Raw genomic sequence first — 22089 nt, forward strand, 5'->3', positions numbered from 1 at the left:
TACAGACTAAATGACAGTTTAAATTAATTAATTCAATACTTCTTGTTTCAGACTACATTAGTTGTCTAAATTTTATATACCGATCAAAACATGTAATCGTTAATATTATACACAATATATTTAAAACTATTGTCAAACCATTTATTATTTAATTAACTTATTTGAACTATTAATTTATAATTTCAAAATATTAATAACTAAACAAGTAACCTAGATTTAAGGACGCACAATTTATAACAAAGTACATATATGAAATCACCTTATTATAATTATATGAATAATTACCGACTTATCCATACAATCTCAAAATCATACTTCTTTTAATTATTTTAACTGACTGATTAACAATGACTCATCCAATAATAATTATTCTAACGGTTTGGTGTATTGGAACAACACAGAATCTTTTGATCCCATTTAATTTCATACATCTTTTACCTGAAGAAATTATACTTACCATTTTGTATTCTTAAAAGCACCAAAGACTTTTGCTAATCCCAAATTTCACTTTGCTTCTCCTTTAATTTCTTATTGTTGCTACTTTGTGTCATTTTTTTAACTGAACTTATTAGACCTGCAACTTTTTACATTGGTCCTATTTTACATTGAACCCATATCATTTTAGAGTTTGATAAAATTACCATAAATGTTGTAGCCATTCTATTTTGTAAAACACTGAAGTTGTACCGACCTATAATTTATTGATACAAATACATTTAATTAATTTTTTACAATATTTCTACAAAATAAAACAATAGTTACCTCAACTAAAGTGCCTGTAGAGGTGGTCACTTCTCCTCTGCTCCACTGGGACAAAGTGGGTGAACACAATCCAACTTTGGAGTTTTCTATTTTGTTACTGGATTCTAGAATTCCATCTGATTCAATCATGTTTTTACTCCTTTCAGGATGAATGGCTATCTCATCATCACTTAGCTCGATAACATTGTTTGCTGTTTCAGCAATATCTTCAGCAGCTTTCTCTTTTATAAGTGGAGATAACAATAAAACACTTTCAGATTCATCTGTATTTCCTGTACTTGATGAAGGTTCTTCACAGCAGTCTTCGATAAAACTATTCCCATTCCTCATTACTTCTTTGATTTTATTACTAGTAGAGTCGGCTTTATCAGTATTCTCTTTTGTAAAATCACTAGATACTGGTTTAACATTAGTAAAACACTGATTGGTCTTATCTTTTAGAGTAGAATCACAGTTTCTTGTAGGATTTAGAAAATTTGACGATATCACACTTTTGTTGTTATTATTGTTTACAACTGTTTTTGAATCAGGAACTGACTCTTTTCCAGTACTGGATGGACTATTTACTTCAGTCTCTTTAATTTGTTTGTCCCTCTCTAAGCAAAACCGTTCGAAAGCGTCATCCAATTCTTGTTGGGACAAGATCGCAGTACTCTCCGATGTGTTATTACTGTCCTGGCTCACACAACCCTCGGTTGTCGTCTGACTTGAACTCTCAAACTCTTCACTGCCTCTGCTCTGACATTTATTTTCCAGAACGATCTTCTTAGTTTCTACTACCTCCTGTGGCTCACTCTCTACCTTTCTTTTCCTGCTAGATTTTGCTGCCGCCAATTTGTCTTCATCGACGACTTTTGCTCCCTCTCCATAGTAAAGGTGCAAGCATTGTTTAATAAAATCCAATATGTCTTCCTGTAAAAAGCAATTGATCAATAGATGATGCATTCTTTGCTAAATTAAATATATCTAATAAGATTTTACAAAATACTTCTTTTTCTATTCTGATCTTAAATAATACAAACATGCACATAATCTTGGGTTTTGTTTGTATTTTTGTATAAGCCAACAAATTTTTTAACAAACCGTCCACATACATGGAATCATTATGTTTATAGTATTCAATTTTCACATTTATGCTGACAATGTATTAGTTACTATAAGGGTTTATTGATGAACCTACACACAATCCTAATAGTCCACTTAACAATAACATCATTAGCTTTTTTATTACATCTGAAATTACATAACGATTCTTAAACAAGTGAAAACTTGGCATTTTTTAAACATTAGTAGGTTGGATGAAGAATTTTGGAGCATTGAAAAAAAAGTTTAATTTACTCACTGGTAAATAAATACAAATTTTCAAAAATTTATTTTTTATTAAAAAAAGGAAAAAAGTAAAGAATGACTTTTTTTCCAGGCAAAGTTAGGGCTAAGAAGCCCTCTATAACACTTAACCTGGGGACCAACGGCTTATAGGTGACTTCCGAACCACCACCAATGGCCGGTAGGCGGGTCGCTTGCAAGGACAGGATCGCTCAGCGGTCACCCATCCAAGCAGCAGCCACGCTCGATGTTGCTTGATCTGGTTATCTTGCGATAACCGCCGTACCCACTACACTGTGCCATTGGCAACATACCAGGCCTTTTGGAATTAATGATTCCACCATCAGGCACCTCACAAATTAATAAATTTTTACATTTTTCTAAATAATAGATATTAAAAATAACATTTAGTATGTTGTAGGTCCTAAAAAACTAAGGTCAAAAGAAAATTGCCAAAATTAAAAACGTTTTAAAATATTGTTTTATATCCAAAATAGGGTGTTCCATAAGAAATTTTAAAGTTTACATAAGATTTATAAATGACTTTAAAAAAAACCTGAAATTCAGCTAGTATAGAGAAAACTTCCAGTAGGCAGTTCTAAAGTTAAGGGTGTCTCTATTAAGATCCTTTGGAACAATCACCATGAGGGAGGGGGAGATAGAGAAGCACTCTTCGTTTTAGCGATGGCACTTCGAAAGGAGAGATCACCTGTAACCAGTGAACCTCCAGCAGACGGGACAGAGACGTCTTCCACAGTTCTAGGTTTCCTAAAGCTTTCCTTTATACTAAAGAGTCCCACCCACTCAAACCATCTTCCCCTGTACTGAATTAGATTTACTGACCAAGTTACCTCCTCATCACAGTATCTTGAAATTTTCTGTTAGATGACCAAACCACTGACTTGTACACCTAGACTGCTAAGGCATTAAGGTGTTAAACATGCTGAACTAGCTCAAGCGGCTGAGATAGGTTTGATTGAACATATGTTCACTAAAGATGACTCTCCTCAATGTGAATGAAATATTTCAAAATTTTAATTTTGTTCCAATAGTTTGACCCGGAAAGCTTAGAAGACAGTCTTAACACCAGCTGTGTATGCCTAAGAAATAAAAGAAACCCTATTTGCTAATGATATGATGCTTAACTATAGGCTATTTGAACACCAAGGATATTATTAGCAGATAAGGTCTTCGGACAGGAAAGTTAAATAGCTTAAATCTCAAGCAGTTTGAAGTTAAAAATACGGACAAATCTCAATTAATTCATTTCAGAAAAAAATCAAATTTTCATAACCAGTACCGAAATAAACTATTGTGCTAGTGCAATATTTTAGGAATAAAAATTGGCAAACATTTAAATTGGAAAAATCACAGTCCAGCGCTACTGTGACTAATTTTGGCATACACTCTACACACATTGAAATCTTCAGTAGCAAAACCATCTTTGGGTCATTCACATCAAGCAAAATTAAGCTCAACGAACTTTTTACTCTGCATTGTTTTTGAATTGCTGAGCACCTTACTGTCATGATGGGTGAATTACTAGTATCACAAATGTGAGAACACTTGTCTAGAGTAAATATTGATGTAATTCTACCAGGGTCTCAACAGTTTTTAACATTTTAAAATCCTACATTTGGACAGTTTGTAAATTGACACAGGAAATCATTTAAAGGATCCTATCACTCTTTACACTTCGACACTTCAAGTAGTACAGCTGAAAGCTGAGTAAGAGTGTGCAAACAAGTATACATTAACCATTGAGGTAGACACACACGCTGGTTACGAGGCACTCGGCCGAGACCGAACGCTGAGTCACGTGCTGGTTACGTGGTCAGCATTTGACATTACACAGTTCACCATATTTCCACTAAATATCGTTGATATGTCTCTTACTAAGTGTTTAGATGCCACAAACAAATAAATAATTTTGTTTTCATACTGTGGCTAACCTGATTTTTAAAATATTTTGTGTCTGTTTCGCTGCTGATCAGCTGATAGCTCATCTTGTACACTGTGTTCTCTGACTGTTTGTTTACATTATGTGTAATGATGGAGTGTGAAAACTTGCTTGATTTTGAAGTTGATTACGTGTTGTTCTTTTTAATACTGTAATTTATTTTAGTACCCGAATAGGAAAACTTGTTCAAAAATAGTGGCCTCCGGATAGTACCAAAGGTACCTATCTGCATGATTAAAAATAAATAACTAATGGTAAAAATCATTTGAATGTTAATGAATTCTAATTCTTTTTTTTAGGTTTATTTGACTTTTGGCCTGAAACCATTATTTTATTAAACACTTAGGTCAGGATGACGAGCAAAAATTCAATGTACAAGATAAAAACCGTAAAAATATCTTTCTTTAAAGTTTGTTGTTGACTATGGAAGGTTTGACAGGATAACAGGATTTCGGACATAACGTGTTTATAAACATTGTGTTATACCTTTTGTAACCATAACGATGGCACATGTCCGAAATCCTGTTATCCCTTAAAAAAATGTTGTATAAATGTTAAAACGCTATCTACTGAGCTGTCAAAAGTGACATACCTGATTTTTTAAGTAAACTCGAGTCTTATTAGGCTCCAAGTTGACATCGAGACAGTCTGAAGGCAATGTAAGGCTCAGTACACTGATGGGATACTTCTTGGCAGGCACATACACACCGAAGTATTCAGATAACCGGCTGTAAACCACCTACATAATAACATACGGTTAAGCAGAACATCATTTAGATACATTAAAAACTGTATTATTACAAAACACATGTTGTGTTTGGTTTTCTTTAATAATACAGTAAAGAATAAGTAAGTAACAAATAAATAAGATTTTTGTTACTGATTTTTGAAAACACCACATTTCTACACTAACACCTGGTATGTTTCTCGGTTGAAACAATCATCTAAGACAAATATATACATATAAGATTGATAAAAGGACTTCTTAATTCCTGTAATATTCCGACTGTTGTTATTAAAAAGGTTACAACATGTAAAGTATTGTTAAGTTAACTAAGGATAGAAATCTACACCTTGAATAAAAGCATCCTTCTCTGACAGCTCCTAGGATGATGTGATACATTCTGTTCTTGTCTTGTTTCAACTATAATGTTGGGTGCCTAACTATAATGTTAATCACAACAATGTTGTAGATGGAGCTTATATTGGTTACTGATAACTTACTTACATTAAAACATAAAACCAATATTTAATACTTTTATTTTTGTTGTGAGGCCTTTCGATATCAAGGATATCTTCATCAGACACATCACAAAAGTAAATTCAAAAAAGTGTTTACTTTTTTTTGTATTTACTTTTGTGATGTGTCTGAAGAAGATATCCTTGATATCGAAAGGCCTCACAAAATAAAAAAAGTATTAAATATTGGTTTTATGTTTTAATGTAAGTAAGTTAAATCACAACAATGTAAATTACTTTTTGAGAAATTGATAACAGAGAAAATTTTTACATTATACATGAACAGATCATACATGAGATTTCATCCTTAACCATTACTTCAAAGAGCATTCAACGTAAAACTTAAAACAATATGGATTTCCTTCTGATAAAAAAAAAAAACAAAATTCTTGATGGTACTATTAACCTTCTAAAGATGAACGGATGACAAACTGTTAGAGATAGGCTTTATCTGATAAGTTTTCCCATCATGAGAGACATACCAAGAAAAATGGCACTATCTGCAGTGTACCAAGTAAACTGCAGTGTAGATACTGTCTTCTTGCTTAATACAAGTGGGAAAAGGGTGTAGATACTGCTATTTTACACAGTTTAAACAAGTTCATTGTAGTTTTAAAACATAAAAATAAGTTTATAGATCAAAATCTAACATTTTGCAGATACTACCTTTTCTCTTAGCAGGACAGGACTACAGTAGTCTGTAAACTGAGTAGTAGGATAAAGTTACATCCTAAGAGAATTATCTTTTTCATTATCCCTGCACAACAAGATATCTTCCATAATATAAAACAACAGGAAAACACACCTGTAGTCCTATAACATTTTCAAGTTGAAGTTTATTCATATCAGAGAATGACAATTCAGTCAGTGCTGAAAAAGATTTTTTAGGGAAGCGACACATGAAACCAGACAAATGGAAACCCGCTCGGACCCGCTGGAGACATTTTGTGAATTCCGCAAGAAAAACTCAAATAAGTATCTAAAGATTTTTCACCAAAATGCAGACCGAATGAAGAATAAAATAGAAAGATTTAACCACTGCCTTCATGAGCTTGTTCCGGATGTAATTGTAATTTCGGAACATGGGCAAAATGGGGATGACATGGCCAATACGAGACTTATAAACTATGAGTTGGTGACATCGTTCTGCAGAGAAGGTATTTCAAAAGGAGGAATAGCAATATATAAGCATAATAGTATACAAAATGAAGTAACAACATTAAACATTGAATATCTTAGCACTCCTCTTGTTTGCGAAGTTTCTGCTATTTCCATTGGTCTGAATAGGAAAACTAATCTACATGTTCTTGGCATCTATCGTCCCCCAAACAACGATAAGGATGCTTACTTGCTGACCCTAAAGACACTGTCTTCGATACTGGAACAGTGGAGATCACAGAAAAATGTCGTTTTCATTGTTGGTGACTTTAATGTCGATGGCCTCAAAACATCCAGAGAGGGGATTCTTCTGAATGAACTACTGGCAGGTTTTCATATGGAAAGAATTGATCTGGCCCCGACTAGAGTGACTCAGAAAACCTTCTCCTCCATAGACATGTGCTGTGTCTCTGCAGAGTACATCGGTGATGTCAACGTGCAGGTCCTCCATACAGGAATCTCAGACCTAACCGGCCAGCTGTGTAGCCTCAATTTTGAAATAAAAAAGAAAGTTCCAATCCTGTCAACTCGTCGTCACATCAACAGCATAAATCTCGAGGATGCATCTCGACCTTCAATCATGGGATAGAGTACTAACGTGTATTGACGTGGATGACGCGTATAACAATTTTCTTGCCATTGTAACTTCTGCCCTTGATACTACCACCTGTCCAGCCAAGAATACTAGACAGAAACCACGTAAATCAATTACTCTGGCTTATGATCACGAAGCTAATCAAATGAAACAAGAGTTCATACAAGCCGAAAATGCTTTTAAACTGTACGGCAGACAAGAAGACAAAAGAAGATCATCTGACTTAAAAAAAGCCTATGATTTAAAACTAAAATCATTGAGAAAGCAAGCTAGTGCCAATTTTATCGCTGAATCAAATAACAAGGCAAAAGCAATATGGACTGTCATTAATAGCGAAAGACGAGAAAAAAACTCAAGAACACAAACGTGAATCACTTGCTTCTCGATGGTGTGGAGACCAGTAGTCCCCAAGAGACGGCCAATAGTTTCAACAAATTCTTCACATCAGTGGCGGAGGATATGTTGAACAGGGTGGACAAGGGTGATCCTCGCACAATTCCCAGCGGGGACCTGAACATAGCCTTCCCATTGACAGAGTTTGAGCCAACATCGAAGAGGGAGTTAAGTAAAATAATACGTAACATGAAGAACAAAACTTCAGCGGGGCTAGATGAGTTCTCCTCTGTGATGTTGAGGGGCTGTGAAAAGGAACTGCTTGAGCCGCTACTGCACGTTGTCAACTTGAGCCTCCGACTTGGTGTCTGTCCTAAGAAGATGTAGTCTTCAAAAGTGATACCCCTTCACAAACAAGGAAGCAAGCATGATTTGTAAAACTACAGGCCGATTTCTCTGGTCTCTACCTTTTCAAAAGTTATAGAGAAAGTTGTACATATGCGGATCTGTGAACACCTACAGAAGAATTCCATACAACTCAGAGAACAACATGGATTCCTAAGTAAGAAGTCAACTCTGACTGCTTTAGTGGAGTTGGTGGAATACATCATTGATAGGCTCGAGGAGGGACATAGTGTGACCGGTGTCTACCTGGATCTGAGCAAGGCTTTTGATTGCCTAGGTCATGAGCTAATCCTGGCTAAGCTCAGTAAGCTTGGATTCAGGGACACCGCTTGGAACTGGTTCAGCAATTACCTTCAAGACAGAGACCAATTAGTTGAACTAAGGCACTTCGACAATAAAGCGACCACCTTCTTTAGGTCAAGTCAGCTCCCCATTACCAGAGGCGTTCCACAGGGGTCCGTGCTGGGTCCTGTGATCTTTATCCTGTTTACCTACGATTTACCAGAATACACTCAAGAGTTCTGCAAAACAATCATGTATGCAGACGACTCTGTCCTTTTGTCATCCAGCATTTCTGCGGAGGATTTGGAAATCAAAGGTTATATCGCACTTGGTCTGGCCATGGATTACTGCAATGGGAATGATTTGGTCTTTAATGAAACCAAGACGAAACAGCTTGTTATGGGTTCAAAAAGAGATACCATATCTGAGTTTCCTGGACTTCAATTGGTGGAATCCACCAAACACCTCGGTATCGTCATCGATGGCAAATTGTCGTGGGTTCAGCATCTTATGCGGCAAGCTGAGCAGCGGTATCTTCGCCCTGAGACGGGTTAAGTCCGTCAGCAACATTGAAGCCGTTAAAATTACATACTTTTCCATCTTCGAGAGCCATCTGAGATATGGAGTTACTCTGTGGGGCGCAGCTTCCCAGCTTCATCTCGAACGTGTCCTCACAATCCAAAAGAAAGCTCTCAGAGTTATGGCAGATTTGGAGTGGAACGAGAGCTGCCGTGAGCACTTCAGAAGATGGAGAATTCTTACAGTTGTAAATATATACATACTGGAGGTGATCGTTTTAGCCTGCAAAAAGAGTATACCTAGAGGAGAAGATATTCATCAGCACAACACCCGATTTGCCCACAATTTCATTCTTCCATCCCACAACAGTAGAAGATTTGAAATGAAGCCGACGTATGCTGGGGCCAGGCTGTTTAACCTGCTTCCGGAGGAGCTGAAGAGGACTGATCCAAAAGCCTTAAAAGGAAAACTCTACGAGTGGTTGCTGCAACGTCCATTTTACAGTGTGAAGGAATTCATAGACTGGGCAAACTGTTAAAACAAGTGAAATATTTTTGTAAAGCAAGTATTTGGACTATTACTAAAAATGTTTGTTAAGTTGACGCCATTTCAATCTCAATGATTGTAAATAAAGACCTCTCTCTCTCTCTATTGTATAATTGGTGCATACATTTTTTTCTTTTAATTTATATATGAAATCCATATATATATATATATATATATATATGTACAAAGGGCAATTTGCTTAGACACAAATTCTTATGTATTGTAAATTTAATAAAAGATAATACAGTATGTTTTAAATTTTTTTATATAAATCAAACTTTGTTTACACATTATTTATATTACTAGTCATATAATAAAAGACAGTCAACTCAATGAGATCTATTTAAAACCCTGAGACAATAGTTTCAAGGAACTCACCTGCTCAATTTCTTTGTGGCGTATAGGACGATGGTTGATAAACAAAAAAGATGCTTCAGAAAAGTTTGAAAAGCACATACAGGAAACATCACAATCACGACTCGGCACAAGCATTTCCACTCGTACCTGAAAAGTAATTTTATATCTATTGAAATACCGACTATTTAAATGTATTTAAAATTATATGTAGCCTACTATGAATGAAATAGTGCACTATTCATCGTTTTGTTTACTCCACAATATATAACAAAATTAACCCTTCCCATGCTGTAGACGGATATATTGTAGGTAGTCAAGTTGTGTATAAAAAAATAACACAGGTCTAAAACTAAAAACTGCATAGGATTTTTATAATTTTTTTATAGATTTCAACTAGTTAAAAACGAAAAATAATACAAAATATCCATCATGTCATATTTTTATCCACATTTACAATTTTCTGTGTATTCAGGGCAAAATCTGTAATACAATTCAAACTTAATATTCTATTTTTTAAATTAACAAATATTACCTTTTGAAACTAATTCTCACATTAAGTTTTATCATTACAACTGAATTTTGTAATAAATGGGAAATGTGTGAACAGTTGAAGAGAGTAGTGGAAGGGAATCATTAATAAAGTAGTTTTTGAGTTAACCGGAAGGTCAAATGATTGTATCAAAAAAGGTTACAAGTTGATAGTAAGTAATATTGCTGTTGAGGTTGAGCATGTTTAGAATTGTTATCCGAGATACTGGGAATAATATAAACAATCTGATGTTGCAATAGACTGTGTTCCGACAAGCTAGATAATTTAAGTATTTTTATACAACGTCTTGGGAGCCTACAGCGAAAGGCAGAGTGAAAAGTTTCACCAGGATCTCCGTAATTTTGAAAGAGGTTACAAAATAAAATTATATATCAATATGTTAGGTGTCTATTGTTGAACTCTTAACTGAGAAACCAATAAAGGAAATAGGAAACCAGTTTGGAGAAGCATAAATGGGAAAAAACAACAGGTTTCCTAAGAAAAAGAATTAGATCAAAAATTGTGAGTAAATTAATATCAGATCAAATTTTGATTGTACAAAGTAAGTGTTTTTGTTAAAAAATTTGTTCTATTTGGAAAAAAAACCTGTAACAGATGTTATGGAAGTAACTTTAGAATATGTGAACTTTAAAACATAGACAGAAATAATACCTTTAATAAAAGAGAAATATCACATGGAGCTGAGTAAAATATGATTTTTACAGACCTGTATAATTAATTAGTTCTATTTTATACAGCACAGATTTATTTTTTACTTCTTCCATACTCTGACTAGTACAGTAATCTAGATAGAAAGTTTTTCCAGTATTGTATTTTTTTGAACAATTTAACTTAGTACAAAATACATGTAAGCTACAAATAATGTAGTATCTTTATTTTGCCACTAGAAATGGACTATCATCTCTTTATCAGATTGATCCAGGATGTTATTGCCAAGTATTATTTTTCTGTGATAAACTACATTGTAGTATAGTCTTCCTGTATTACCTGGTGTCTACACTAACACTGGATCATATGGATCTTATAAGAGTATCCAGCTCATTTTATATAGGAAATTAAACTTCAACAGTGTACTAATTTAATTACACTAGTTCTTGATTCACTTATCTTCGCTGTTGGAAATTTCAGTTATAGTACTGCGCGAGTTTGCAATCAGTAACTGAGTACAAATCAATGCCACTTAAAGCTTTAGCATACCTGCGGAGAGTTCTCCAGAATATGGTGCAACTGCTTGACAATGCTCAGCGAGAGAATCTGCATGACCGACTGTCTCAGGTTGGCGACACTGACCTTCTGCCAGATGAGGAATTTGTTGTGCACCAGTGTCACACGCAGCCGAGGATGCACGACTGCCAGGGACTTTACAACCTTCTCCACCTTCTTCAACTCCTCTGCGGCTCTCTTCGCATTTGACATCAACTGTCTTCGCACCGGCAGGTTCTTAAACAGTGCAGTCACGGTGATGATTGTGCCTAAAAACAATAAAGACTTTAAAAAAGTTACAATTAAGTAAACAGGTGATAGTTGAGTTTCTGACTTGAAAAAATCCACAGCCTATCTTATGATTTAACAGTTGATGCATAAAGCTTCAGTCACACCATGCTAATTCTTTGACTACTGATAAGTAACCCCTCCTACTAGAAGTAGCGGATAGTCTGTTGAAAACTTTGTCTCATTTGATTCGAATAGCCACCATTCAGTGGCAACTTCGAAGCGTATTTTGCACATGAATGTATCAGAACTTTTTGAACAATTGCTGGATAAAACGAATAAGAAAACTAGTAAGTGGGTTTGTGGATGGATTGGTAAGAGGAATAGATTCATTACTTCGGAAACATTGTTTGTAGAGATAGCATCATAACATCCCGAATTGTACACAAATATGATGAGATTAACTTTACCAACAATTAAGAAATTGTTAAAATTAGTGAAATTTATCATCACTGAAATCTTACACTCTTTAATAACTTATTATTATGTTTAGTTTCAGCAAGTTTTAATTTTCTAGGTGTGCCATATATTAGAGGAGCAAATCTGCAACTTTACTGAATGTAATTTAACCCTTTCCGAGGCAATGACGTTACTAGACGTCATGCCTAAGCTAGCGCTAAAAGCCAACGACGTCCACTGACGCAAAATCAATTTAAAAAAAATATATTATTTAAAAGCATTTCTGGGTAACAAAATTAGTAAAAAACTGTTAAACAAGAGACAACCGTTTGTGTCTATTTTGAAGGTCACGGCTCTTGTTCGTGCGACAAAATGGCGGGCGGCCGGTTGTTCATAGTCTCCCGCCGAGCCAACGACGTCTACTCACGCGCGCTCAGTCTGCCTGTAGCCTTCCGTAAGGTAGATGTTTATTCGCCCTTCCATTTTCGATCCGCGTATTTATCTTTTCAATTTTGATGTTAATCAATATTTTTAATCAATGTACAGTGTAGTTTATGTATTATTATCGTGATGTAGGGCTTTATTGTGCGCAAGACGTGCGCGTCGAAGCCTGCCTTGCATCCTGACCTGTGTTTTTAAGATGTACCACACACAACAAACCTACGCCTAAGGATCACATATATGAAGCTCATTTTCAATAAGTATCATTTATAAATTTTCTCATGTTATAATATTGTAAAATGTAGTGTGTTCTTTATTTTATATTTGGAAAATTGAAATTTGTTGTAGTTTCATTGCTTTTATTTAATTTGTATATATAAATTTTTACTATATTCTTTATATTTTCTCTTAATAAAAATTACTATATGCTTGTTTTTTGTAAAATATTACAATAATTGTGTTCAACTATTGTTAATTTTATATATGAACACATAGAATGTCGAAATTAAATTTTTTCAGTGAAATTATGATTTTACCATTTTTTGGCTGTAAATTAACAATAAGGAGTAAAAAAAAAATATTTGGTCGTTTTTCTTACCTCTTATGTTATAAGAATTATAAAAAAAAATTGGTTTTGGTATTTGGTAATTTTTTTATTTTTGAGGTGCATGGCTCTTAGGGGTAGTTTTGGTTATTTATTTGTGGCTCGCTAAGGGTTAACATGGGAAATAAATTATTTGATTCATCGCAAATCTACTTTTCAAGAAGAATTACGCATAATGTGTATTCCATACATAACTATTCATTCTGCATGTGAACAATAACATTGCAGTAACCACTGATTCAATTATTATACTTGCCTTTTGCAATATGTGAAATTTTTGAACTTTTAACTTGGCCATTTTGATCGAAACTATAGCAGGAGGCGGTGTCATCCTGGGTGGTTTTAGTTGTTACAGAGACCTCTGCGACGTTACAAAGAGCACTTAGAGCTTCCCCTCGGAAACCGTAGCTTGACAGACAATCTGGACAGAAAAATCAATAGAGCGATAATATTATGAACATTACTTGAATATTATTGAGAATATAGCACAATTTAATTATATTTTAATCCATGTTATCCCACTAATATTATAAATGTGAAAGTTTGAATGTTTGGAGGTTTGTCCTCGAATCACGCTGAAACTGCTATACGGATTGTGCTGAAATTTGGAACAGGTATAGCTTTTGGTCTGAATTAACATTTAGAGTGCTTTTTACCACCCATAACACATTCATTTCACCAAATAAAGTCGAATTCAAATTAAAAAATTAGTTTGTTTACATTCAAATGTTATGATAAGAACCAAACGTATTTTGACAGCTGTTGACAGCTATAGTTCGACAAACTTTCTGAAACATCTTTTTACATTTGAATTTTATCAATAATAAGTGAACAGTGCTTGATCGGTAGTGTAATGCAGATAGTAAATAAAACATTAATATATAAATTTTACTCCAGATTGCGCCAGTGATGAATTAAAATAATCTAATGCATTAAATACTGTTATAAAACTAACCTTAATGAACAAAGTTATATATATTTCTTCTTCGTCAGAACAAGGCAAACTCTACTATAGTACTGGAAATATCTTAGACTTGAAATATATGACAAGGACTGGAAATATACGCTTTTTGACCGAAGTAAGTTTCCGAGACCTGTGTGATCTGAGATTTGTGTTTCCTTGATCGGGATTACAAAGCAGGTTCAGCTGTGACGTTATGTATATAATTAAATAGAACCAGAAATGCTCCTACACGTGCCAAACATGATATAATAATTAAGTTAAACTCTGATACTATTTACCATGAACTTAAATAATATGTACCTGATGTATGCCTACTTACGTTTTAAAATTTGTATAGTATCATATTTGTATAGGATCATCATATTACATCATAATTGCTTTCACTAAGTAATATAAGGACTTTGTTTCTAAGATTGCGTGCGAAGCCGCAGGTAACAGCTAGTTTAATATAAATTTGGTAATCAAGAGTATTATGACAGGTAGAATCTTATCATTCTCAGCTTTTAATGACCATTGTAAGCCTTTGTTTAGAAAATTAAGAATCTGAACTGTTGTAATCCAATATATACTTGTTACTATACTGTATGTTAAATATAATTTACACACACTTAAACTCAATAGCGACTTTCATTGTTACAGTACTAGAAGTTCTCACTTAGCCCATCTACAGTACAGTACACTCAGCCTAACACTGTCCTCTTTTGAACATGTTGGAATAACTTTATTTAACAAATTGCCTCTACTGGCTGATGAAGTAGACTATGATAGGTTCAAAAAGGTACTTTATATGTGGTTGACTGATAATCCAAAGTCAAAGTCAAAGTCAAAATCTCTTTATTTTACAAAATTTCATAGAGAAATGTATTGGCGTCAATAATACAATGTTAAAGTTTAAAATTTACAAAATAAATAAGTTGAATTGAGCAGTCTTGATGTCTAAGATGGTCATGTGTCTTGTAGATATTCTTCCAGCGTGTAGAATGGCCTGGTCACCAGCCATCTATTCAGTGCCATCCTCAGTTTCTTGCCCTTCTGAGCCTTTATCTCGGTTGGCAGCAGGTTGTAGAGCTTGCGTCCCATGTACGATGGCTTCCTCCCGTACAGTGATAGATGGTGTGCTGGCAGGATGTAGTTGTCAGCATGTCGAGTGTTGTACTGGTGTACATCTGTTCCTCGAGGGAGTTCATTCATGTCGGCAAACATAATTACTTCCTGGATGTAGAGGGCCACAACTGTCAAGATGCGAAGATCCTTGAAACCTTCACGACAGCTTTCCTTGGGTCCTAGGCCTTTAAGAGTTCTTATTACTTTCTTCTGTATCAGGAGAAGTCTCTGTAGGTTAGTGACTGTGGTGCCTCCCCATATAGCAATGCTGTACCTCAGATGTGATTCAAAAAGGGCATAATAAGTTGTCTTTGCAGTGATTAAATCACTAATGTGGTAAATTCTTTTGATAACAAAGAGGCTGGTGTTTAGTTTCCTGCAAAGGTTGTCAACATGTTGAGTCCATGAAAGAGTTTCGTCAATTGTTACGCCTTTCTATAACTTGAAAGAATGTTATCATAGCGACATTGGTAGCATTAAGATTTTAGCTATTGGTCACTGTGATGTACATACTTTTTATTTAATTATTTATTGTACCTTCTTTAATCTAACTTCTTATTGTGTTAGTTGTTTTAATGTGCTTTGATGTAATCTATTGACTGTTGAATGTGCTTAATGATCAAATACTGTAAATCTGAAGTCAAAATATAAACATAGCTACAGACAATAAGATTAATAATACACCTTATATTTATCAGAATTAGAAGGAATTGAGAGGCCACTCAAAGGCACCATAAAATCTAAAGGGTACAGCCTTTAAAGTTCACATAAGACTATATTTGGGGAAACAAACCAAATTTATAATTTTTAGGCTTTTACTACTGGTATCATGACGATCATTAATGTTTTCCGGCTTAAAACACATTGAATTCAAATTCCTAACACGATTATTAAAATCTAAAAATAATTTCGACCTTACTGTGGAAAACCGTTTTCAGTCGAGTTTTGCCCAGTTGACTGAAAATGGGTCTCCAAAGCTAGGCTGAAATATTTCTAGATTTAAATGTGTTACGAATTTTTCAACCTAGTTTGAACTGGAAAACCTTGTTCACAGAAATTCTTTTACATATGTGATTATAGTGTACTCCTATACATTAGAAGCTGTGTTAAGCATTATTGTGTAGAATTAAAAAAGGCTCTTTCGACCAGGTAGAGACTATTTAACAATAGTTAATTCGATTCCGTTATCTGTCTCCCCATCTTGTTTTGTCACATAAGTTTAAATTACTTGTCAGTTAACTTATGTATTTGTGATTAGTTTTTCATCTGCTACATGATACAAACTATTCTGAGGGGTGTTTTTCATTTGTCGCCGTCGGTGCAGACGTTTAGTGCTGCCCCACACTGACAGCCAGGGGTAATAGTGGCAGCCTGTTCGGAAACTAGAAATACTTTCTAATCTTGTTCAAACATCCATCAGAATTATTTTCTGTTTCTTTTGAATTTGAATCATCAACACTGTTTTTCTTGGTTTGCATTTCTAGACAAGGTATCGCAGAAAATGTTGACTTTTTGGAGATAGATTTGAATTTTAACCTCAGTTTGTAGTAAACAATGTATAAAAGAAACTAATATTAATTTATAAACAAACAAACTTATATAAAAAAACTAAGTTTAAAAATAAAACAAAATTCAACCAATGGGATATATTTTGATAGGTTTCACACTACAATATTGAACAATGTTAGTAAGTATACATATGTACAAATATAGAAATGCTCACCCAAATCAGAAAAATCTGAGATTTTTGAAGTATAGCTTGATAAGCACATGAGTGTTGCATCACTTTTTGCCACTCCACATCCATCATCCTTTACTTCGATCTTCTCAAGGCCGTGCTTGTCCTGGAATAAAAATGAATTGAATAAATTAAGTTAACTTTACATAACAATAATAATATTTTATATTAAAACTTATTATTCTTTCAAAAAAAAAACTTGGGATATACACATAAATTTGCCAGCTAAAGTGATGTGGTTAGCATGTCATTATGATAATGAAAGAGTCATTAGTTTGGCCCTAACATTGTATTCAGATACTTTCCCTTAACTAAGACCTCTGTACAGTCCAATTAATTCAACCCTCTGAAAGTGAACTGGTTTGACAATAAATACAAGAATTGTTAATTGTTTCAAACAGCACTGTGTAATCTTCAAACAATGAACTAGATTGTTTTTTTTTTTAATCCACACTGTTACACATTGAAACATACTTAGAATTATTCTTGGGTCGAAATACAAGACAGATGTATATGTTGTCAATTTATTTTGAAGTTGTTTTTCAAAAATTATATCGAAGAAATAACTTTTTAGGGCTTGGCCAATCAGTCAATTTATTATACATTAGAAAATATAAACTTGTAAGCAAGGTTACACTAACTGAGATAGAAAAATTCGTTAGGAATTATTTTGTTACAATTAATTTGTACAAATATTAGTGTCTTAGTTATAACTTAAATACGGCATTGTACTTACGAGTTTAATTTCAATATGACCAGCGCCTGAGTCAATGGAGTTTTCCATCAATTCTTTAACAACTGACGATACGGAAGTTATGACCTGACTGCTTCCAATCAGTTTCACTGTTGCAGGTGGAAGCTGAGCTAATGGCATTGTTCAGGTACTTTGTGTAATAACCAACCTGGACCTGAAATAGTAAAAATTGTTTTATTACATTCTGGTAAAAAATTATTTTCTTGGAAAAAAATACATAAAGCTGATTTCTTAGGTAATATATAAAACCAACTACCTCCAGCCCATAAATGCAAAATAGTTAACAACACTTTCACAAATTTCCAATGATTTATCACAAGTATAACCTACACCACAAATCATTTGAAATTAAATGAAATGAAAAATGTATTTAATAGAGGCGAAGTTAGAACTATAAAGTTTCTTTATCACTTAACCTCATAAAAATTATAATATATTTACATTTACTACTTAAACTATTTTAAACATAAATCTATTTATTTTAAATTATAATAATTTAAAATAGAATATGAAATGAACCTTAGCTTGTTAAGCATTAATAATTGATTTTCAAGGTGAATTAAAGTAAAATATAGGTAAAAAGCACTACATTATACAATAGCATTTGCCTTTCCGGGACCCAAATTGAGTTGAAGGAAACAAGTTATTTTTTTCTAGCTACCACTGTAATCTGTAAGCAGTTTTTTTTCAAAAACCTTTTAAATAATACATGACAAGACAAGTGGTTGATAATAATCTGCTAATAACGGGTATTTATTTCAGTATTCAGTAGAATTTTTGGTTTCAGAATTCGTACAACAATAGCCTATATTCATTTTAATCATTAAGAATAACCTCATAAGAGAACCACTTGTTAATAATCAATAACAGAACATTAAGAGCTTTATATGATAAATGGGTTGATAATAAGATACTTTGATATCATACTGACCACATCCCTATTGCAGGAAAGGAAATTTTGCCATACATAAACAAACAGTAATTCTCTACAATTACTGTATCAACTTTAACTTCTGAGCTTGAATTTTGTCCGCCAGAAGAGAAAGGAATGGAAGGTGCCACCGAAGCCGGCACTGATGGTTAGGGGCATTTCTGATCGATACTTACCCAAGCTCAGATTACTCAACCTTGACCAAGCATAAGCGTAGGGGAGGTTTTATATTACACACACCGCCAATGAGATTCGCATTATTAACTTATTGCAATCGTCCTCCTCAACAAAACAGTACAAGGTTGTACAGAAGGAAAATTATAAATAATAAATGTAAGAATATTAAAAATTGAAGTACTTTTCTTGCAAGATAGTAAGAAATAATGGCTTTGTGAATTTACATTTTTGGCTTTGCTTAGTTATAGTTAGCATTTTCTAGCTAGCACAATGATCGGAGGCATTCGTGATCAGACCCTATAGAATTTGATCTTTTATTGAGAAATAAGTACTATCTCGAGGAATGATTTTTGCATGCTACCAGCACACGGTGATCAAATTCTAGATGGTCTGATCTTAGATGATTACTGCTATTTAAGAAACACAACTTGATAAAGCAAAAAACATTGTAAATTCATCTAAACCATAACTTCCTACACTATATTGTGCGAAAAGTAGTTACACTTTTAATATTTTAAAATTTATTATTTTTCATTTTCAAAACTTGTAATGTTTTGTTTTAGAGGACAATAGCGATATTTTAATAACGCAAATCAAATTGCTGGTGAGGATAAAAATAAATTTTAAAGTAATGCAAACAAAGTTAAATAACCAAACTTTCTACGAATGAACAAATAGTGTAAAAAACAAACATAAGTTTAATAAATAAGCAAAACTAAAGTCGTAATAATTTCCTAATTTTGTACAAACATACTCTCTACTTACAAATAACCTGGTAACTTCCAATCACGTAAAAATATATTTTTCTCGATTAAAAAAAATTACACACAACGAACTCATAGTTTCACTATAGAAAAACATGGTGACCAATTAAAAAGGAATAAATTAATGTTAATATTTTAATTGCTCACGTAATAGACACTCAAATAACTTTAAAAACTAATAGACAGTATTAGGAGTAAACGTGCCAGGAGAAAGTATCCATGAGGCAGCGAAGACTACAGTACAGGACAGTTGTTGGTGCTGTTCTGACTACAGTACAGATAAGCTATCAGGCACAGGTATCGCTGAAAATTGTAGACAAGAAGCACAGTATACAAATATAACCACAAAATGAATTTCCATTTCAATTATTGAATAAACAGTTATTTGTGGTTTGCACTCCCTAAAACCGTATTATATAGTTTTGTTCAGGAGGCTGAGCAGAATATGTTAATAATGTTGAAATTTTGATTGTCAACTCTGACCTTTACCTTCACTGATACTCTAACCTCTTAAACTTACATCAAATAATTTGAAGGAAATGTAGTATACAATCATAAAGTCCCTAACCTAGAAGTAGAATAATTATCTTGCAGCAAGTTTAGACATTCTGATTTCGTATTTAATTCAACCAAACCTATTGCTTACATACATTTAAAATGAAAATAACCTTGATCGTTTAAAGCATATATAGCCTACCATTATCACCAGTTAAATTTGTTCTTGATGCTCTCCAGTCACAACACCTTACTTCTAAAAGCACAAAATAGAAAATTTTTAATAGAAGCCATGTTATGAGATAAAATACTACAAAATTTACAATTGAAGGGCAAACCCAGTCAGAACTATATAGATATATCTTGAAATTGGCGCAAATTACAATAAAAAACACTCCGTTCTGAACTAGTAATGGAACAATCGAATAGTATTCGAATACAGCTCGGGGTATAATACATATCGAAGAAGAAGAATCGAAATCAAACCTACAGTATTCATTTGTTTGGACAAAATAATATTCAAATAAAATATTTAAGAGCTGTATTCGTATTCATATACAAGTATTTATTGCAAAGTTATATGCTTTTTCTTCTGATATATGGTATATAATTATTAAGTTCCACCAAAATATGCGAATGCAGCTTCTTTCAATCATTAGATAATGTGTGCCTTAGGCTCCTCATTAGACAGGATCAGATAAGGAAAGATTGCGATAAAAATGCGGTAGTGACAAAAGCTGTAGGATGCCCGTGTGCATATACCCCTATAAACCATATTATATATTTTCTTTTAATTGATGGATGAAAAGTCACAATTATCCAATAATTTTATGTTTATAAACGAGGCCTTTCAACATCAAAGATGCCATCGTCAGGTGTGAATCACCAATTTGAATGGCATCTTTGGCGTTGAAAGACCTCGTGTATAAAAATAAAATTATTGGATAATTAATTGTGACTTTTCTTTCATCAATTAATAGAAAATAGCATATTCCAATAAAAAGAGCTCCTCCTTCAATGAAATGTCGACCATATTATATATATATATATATATATATATATATATATATATATATATATATATATATATATTTATTTATTTATTTATTTATTTAGTTTATAGGTTTCGATAGTTATCTAAGGTCTGATATCAGTGTCAATTCGACTGTTTATCTTTTACTGTTATACATTAGTGACATTTTATATATATATATATATATATATATATATATATTATATATATATATATATATGTATATAAATTCTTTCGCTTTGGTAGTGACAAGCGATTAGTCAAGTCAAGTCGACAAACCGCACCGAACTGTCTCATCTCCTATCGTCACCGTCGTCCGTCATCATTTTCAACCCACTTCGCTTGCACCATTCACAACATCGAGCCGTGTTGCTTATCATGTGTTTTAAGGTTAGGTCAAATAAAGTTAGGTTAAAGATATAACCTAATGGCAAAATATTTAGTGCAAATTTTGATTCTTGGAACTCAAGTTGTGGGTAGAGCATTTGCAAGAGCATTACGACAAGAATATGCCGCTAGTCAAGAAGCCGCCAAAAGAGCAGGTGGAGGACAACGAGGTGCAAACTCTGCAGCAGCAAACGCAAGAACAGGTATTAGTTTGGAAGAAGCTCTTCAAATTCTCAATATTGATAAACTAGATCCTGAAAAAGCAGAAAAAAGTTATGAACATTTATTCAAGGTTAATGAGAAGACACAAGGAGGATCGTTCTATATTCAATCAAAAATAGTAAGAGCTAAAGAAAGAATTGATGAAGAACTTGAACTGTATAAAACAAGTGGATCCAAGAATAAGCCTCAGGACACAACATGACAAAGCTGACTAGGATTCAAGTAACACTAGTAATAATTAGATACTATAAAATGTTAACTGTATAAGAAATTTACTTAAAATTTTATTGTAACCTACTATGTTGTATAGTTTACATAAAAATGCAGTAAATATACTATCCTTGTAAATAATGATTTCAATATTATTGCCAATGAAAATCCTGGTCTGTGAACACCATTAGTAATTGTATTCAATTGTGGTGTCAAATCGTAGATTTTCCATACTGAGAGATGTGTTAATCTAACCCTCTTAGTGCCAATATGCATTTAATGTTAAATATCCATTTTCAGTTTTTCAGGATATGGAAATTTAAATTATTTGCTTATTTATACG

General features: G+C 33.4%; 2 protein-coding genes across 4 annotated transcripts in view; one reads left to right on the forward strand and one right to left on the reverse strand.

The window, feature by feature from the left end:
- Positions 1-20311, reverse strand: part of LOC124353163 (PMS1 protein homolog 1-like) — a 34281-nt gene extending 13970 nt beyond the window's left edge. The window contains exons 1-8 of one of the 3 annotated variants that reach the window (XM_046803030.1): positions 20097-20311; positions 17510-17681; positions 16759-16879; positions 13224-13388; positions 11230-11504; positions 9504-9629; positions 4641-4787; positions 763-1674 (exon numbers count right to left, since the gene is read on the reverse strand). In XM_046803030.1, the coding sequence (XP_046658986.1) occupies positions 763-1674; positions 4641-4787; positions 9504-9629; positions 11230-11504; positions 13224-13388; positions 16759-16879; positions 17510-17647 (1884 nt within the window). In that variant the 5' untranslated portion in view covers positions 17648-17681; positions 20097-20311. Of the gene's footprint in view, positions 1-762; positions 1675-4640; positions 4788-9503; positions 9630-11229; positions 11505-13223; positions 13389-16758; positions 16880-17509; positions 17682-19400; positions 19564-20067 lie in introns of those variants that run through there. The other 2 variants (XM_046803032.1, XM_046803031.1) reach the window with 2 other exon arrangements.
- Positions 20312-21237: 926 nt separating this feature from the next.
- Positions 21238-21887, forward strand: LOC124353164 (mitochondrial import inner membrane translocase subunit tim16-like). Its single transcript, XM_046803033.1, has one exon. The coding sequence runs from the start codon at positions 21355-21357 to the stop codon at positions 21736-21738; it is 384 nt and encodes a 127-aa protein (XP_046658989.1). The 5' UTR covers positions 21238-21354; the 3' UTR covers positions 21739-21887.
- The last annotated feature ends 202 nt before the right edge of the window (positions 21888-22089 follow it).

This window comes from Homalodisca vitripennis, chromosome 1, assembly GCF_021130785.1.
Source record: "Homalodisca vitripennis isolate AUS2020 chromosome 1, UT_GWSS_2.1, whole genome shotgun sequence".
NCBI lineage: Eukaryota > Metazoa > Arthropoda > Insecta > Hemiptera > Cicadellidae > Homalodisca > Homalodisca vitripennis.

Coding starts and splice junctions, on each gene's coding strand:
- LOC124353164 (XM_046803033.1), top strand. CDS start 21,355: ATGGCAAAATATTTAGTGCAAATTTTGATTCTTGGAACTCAAGTTGTG.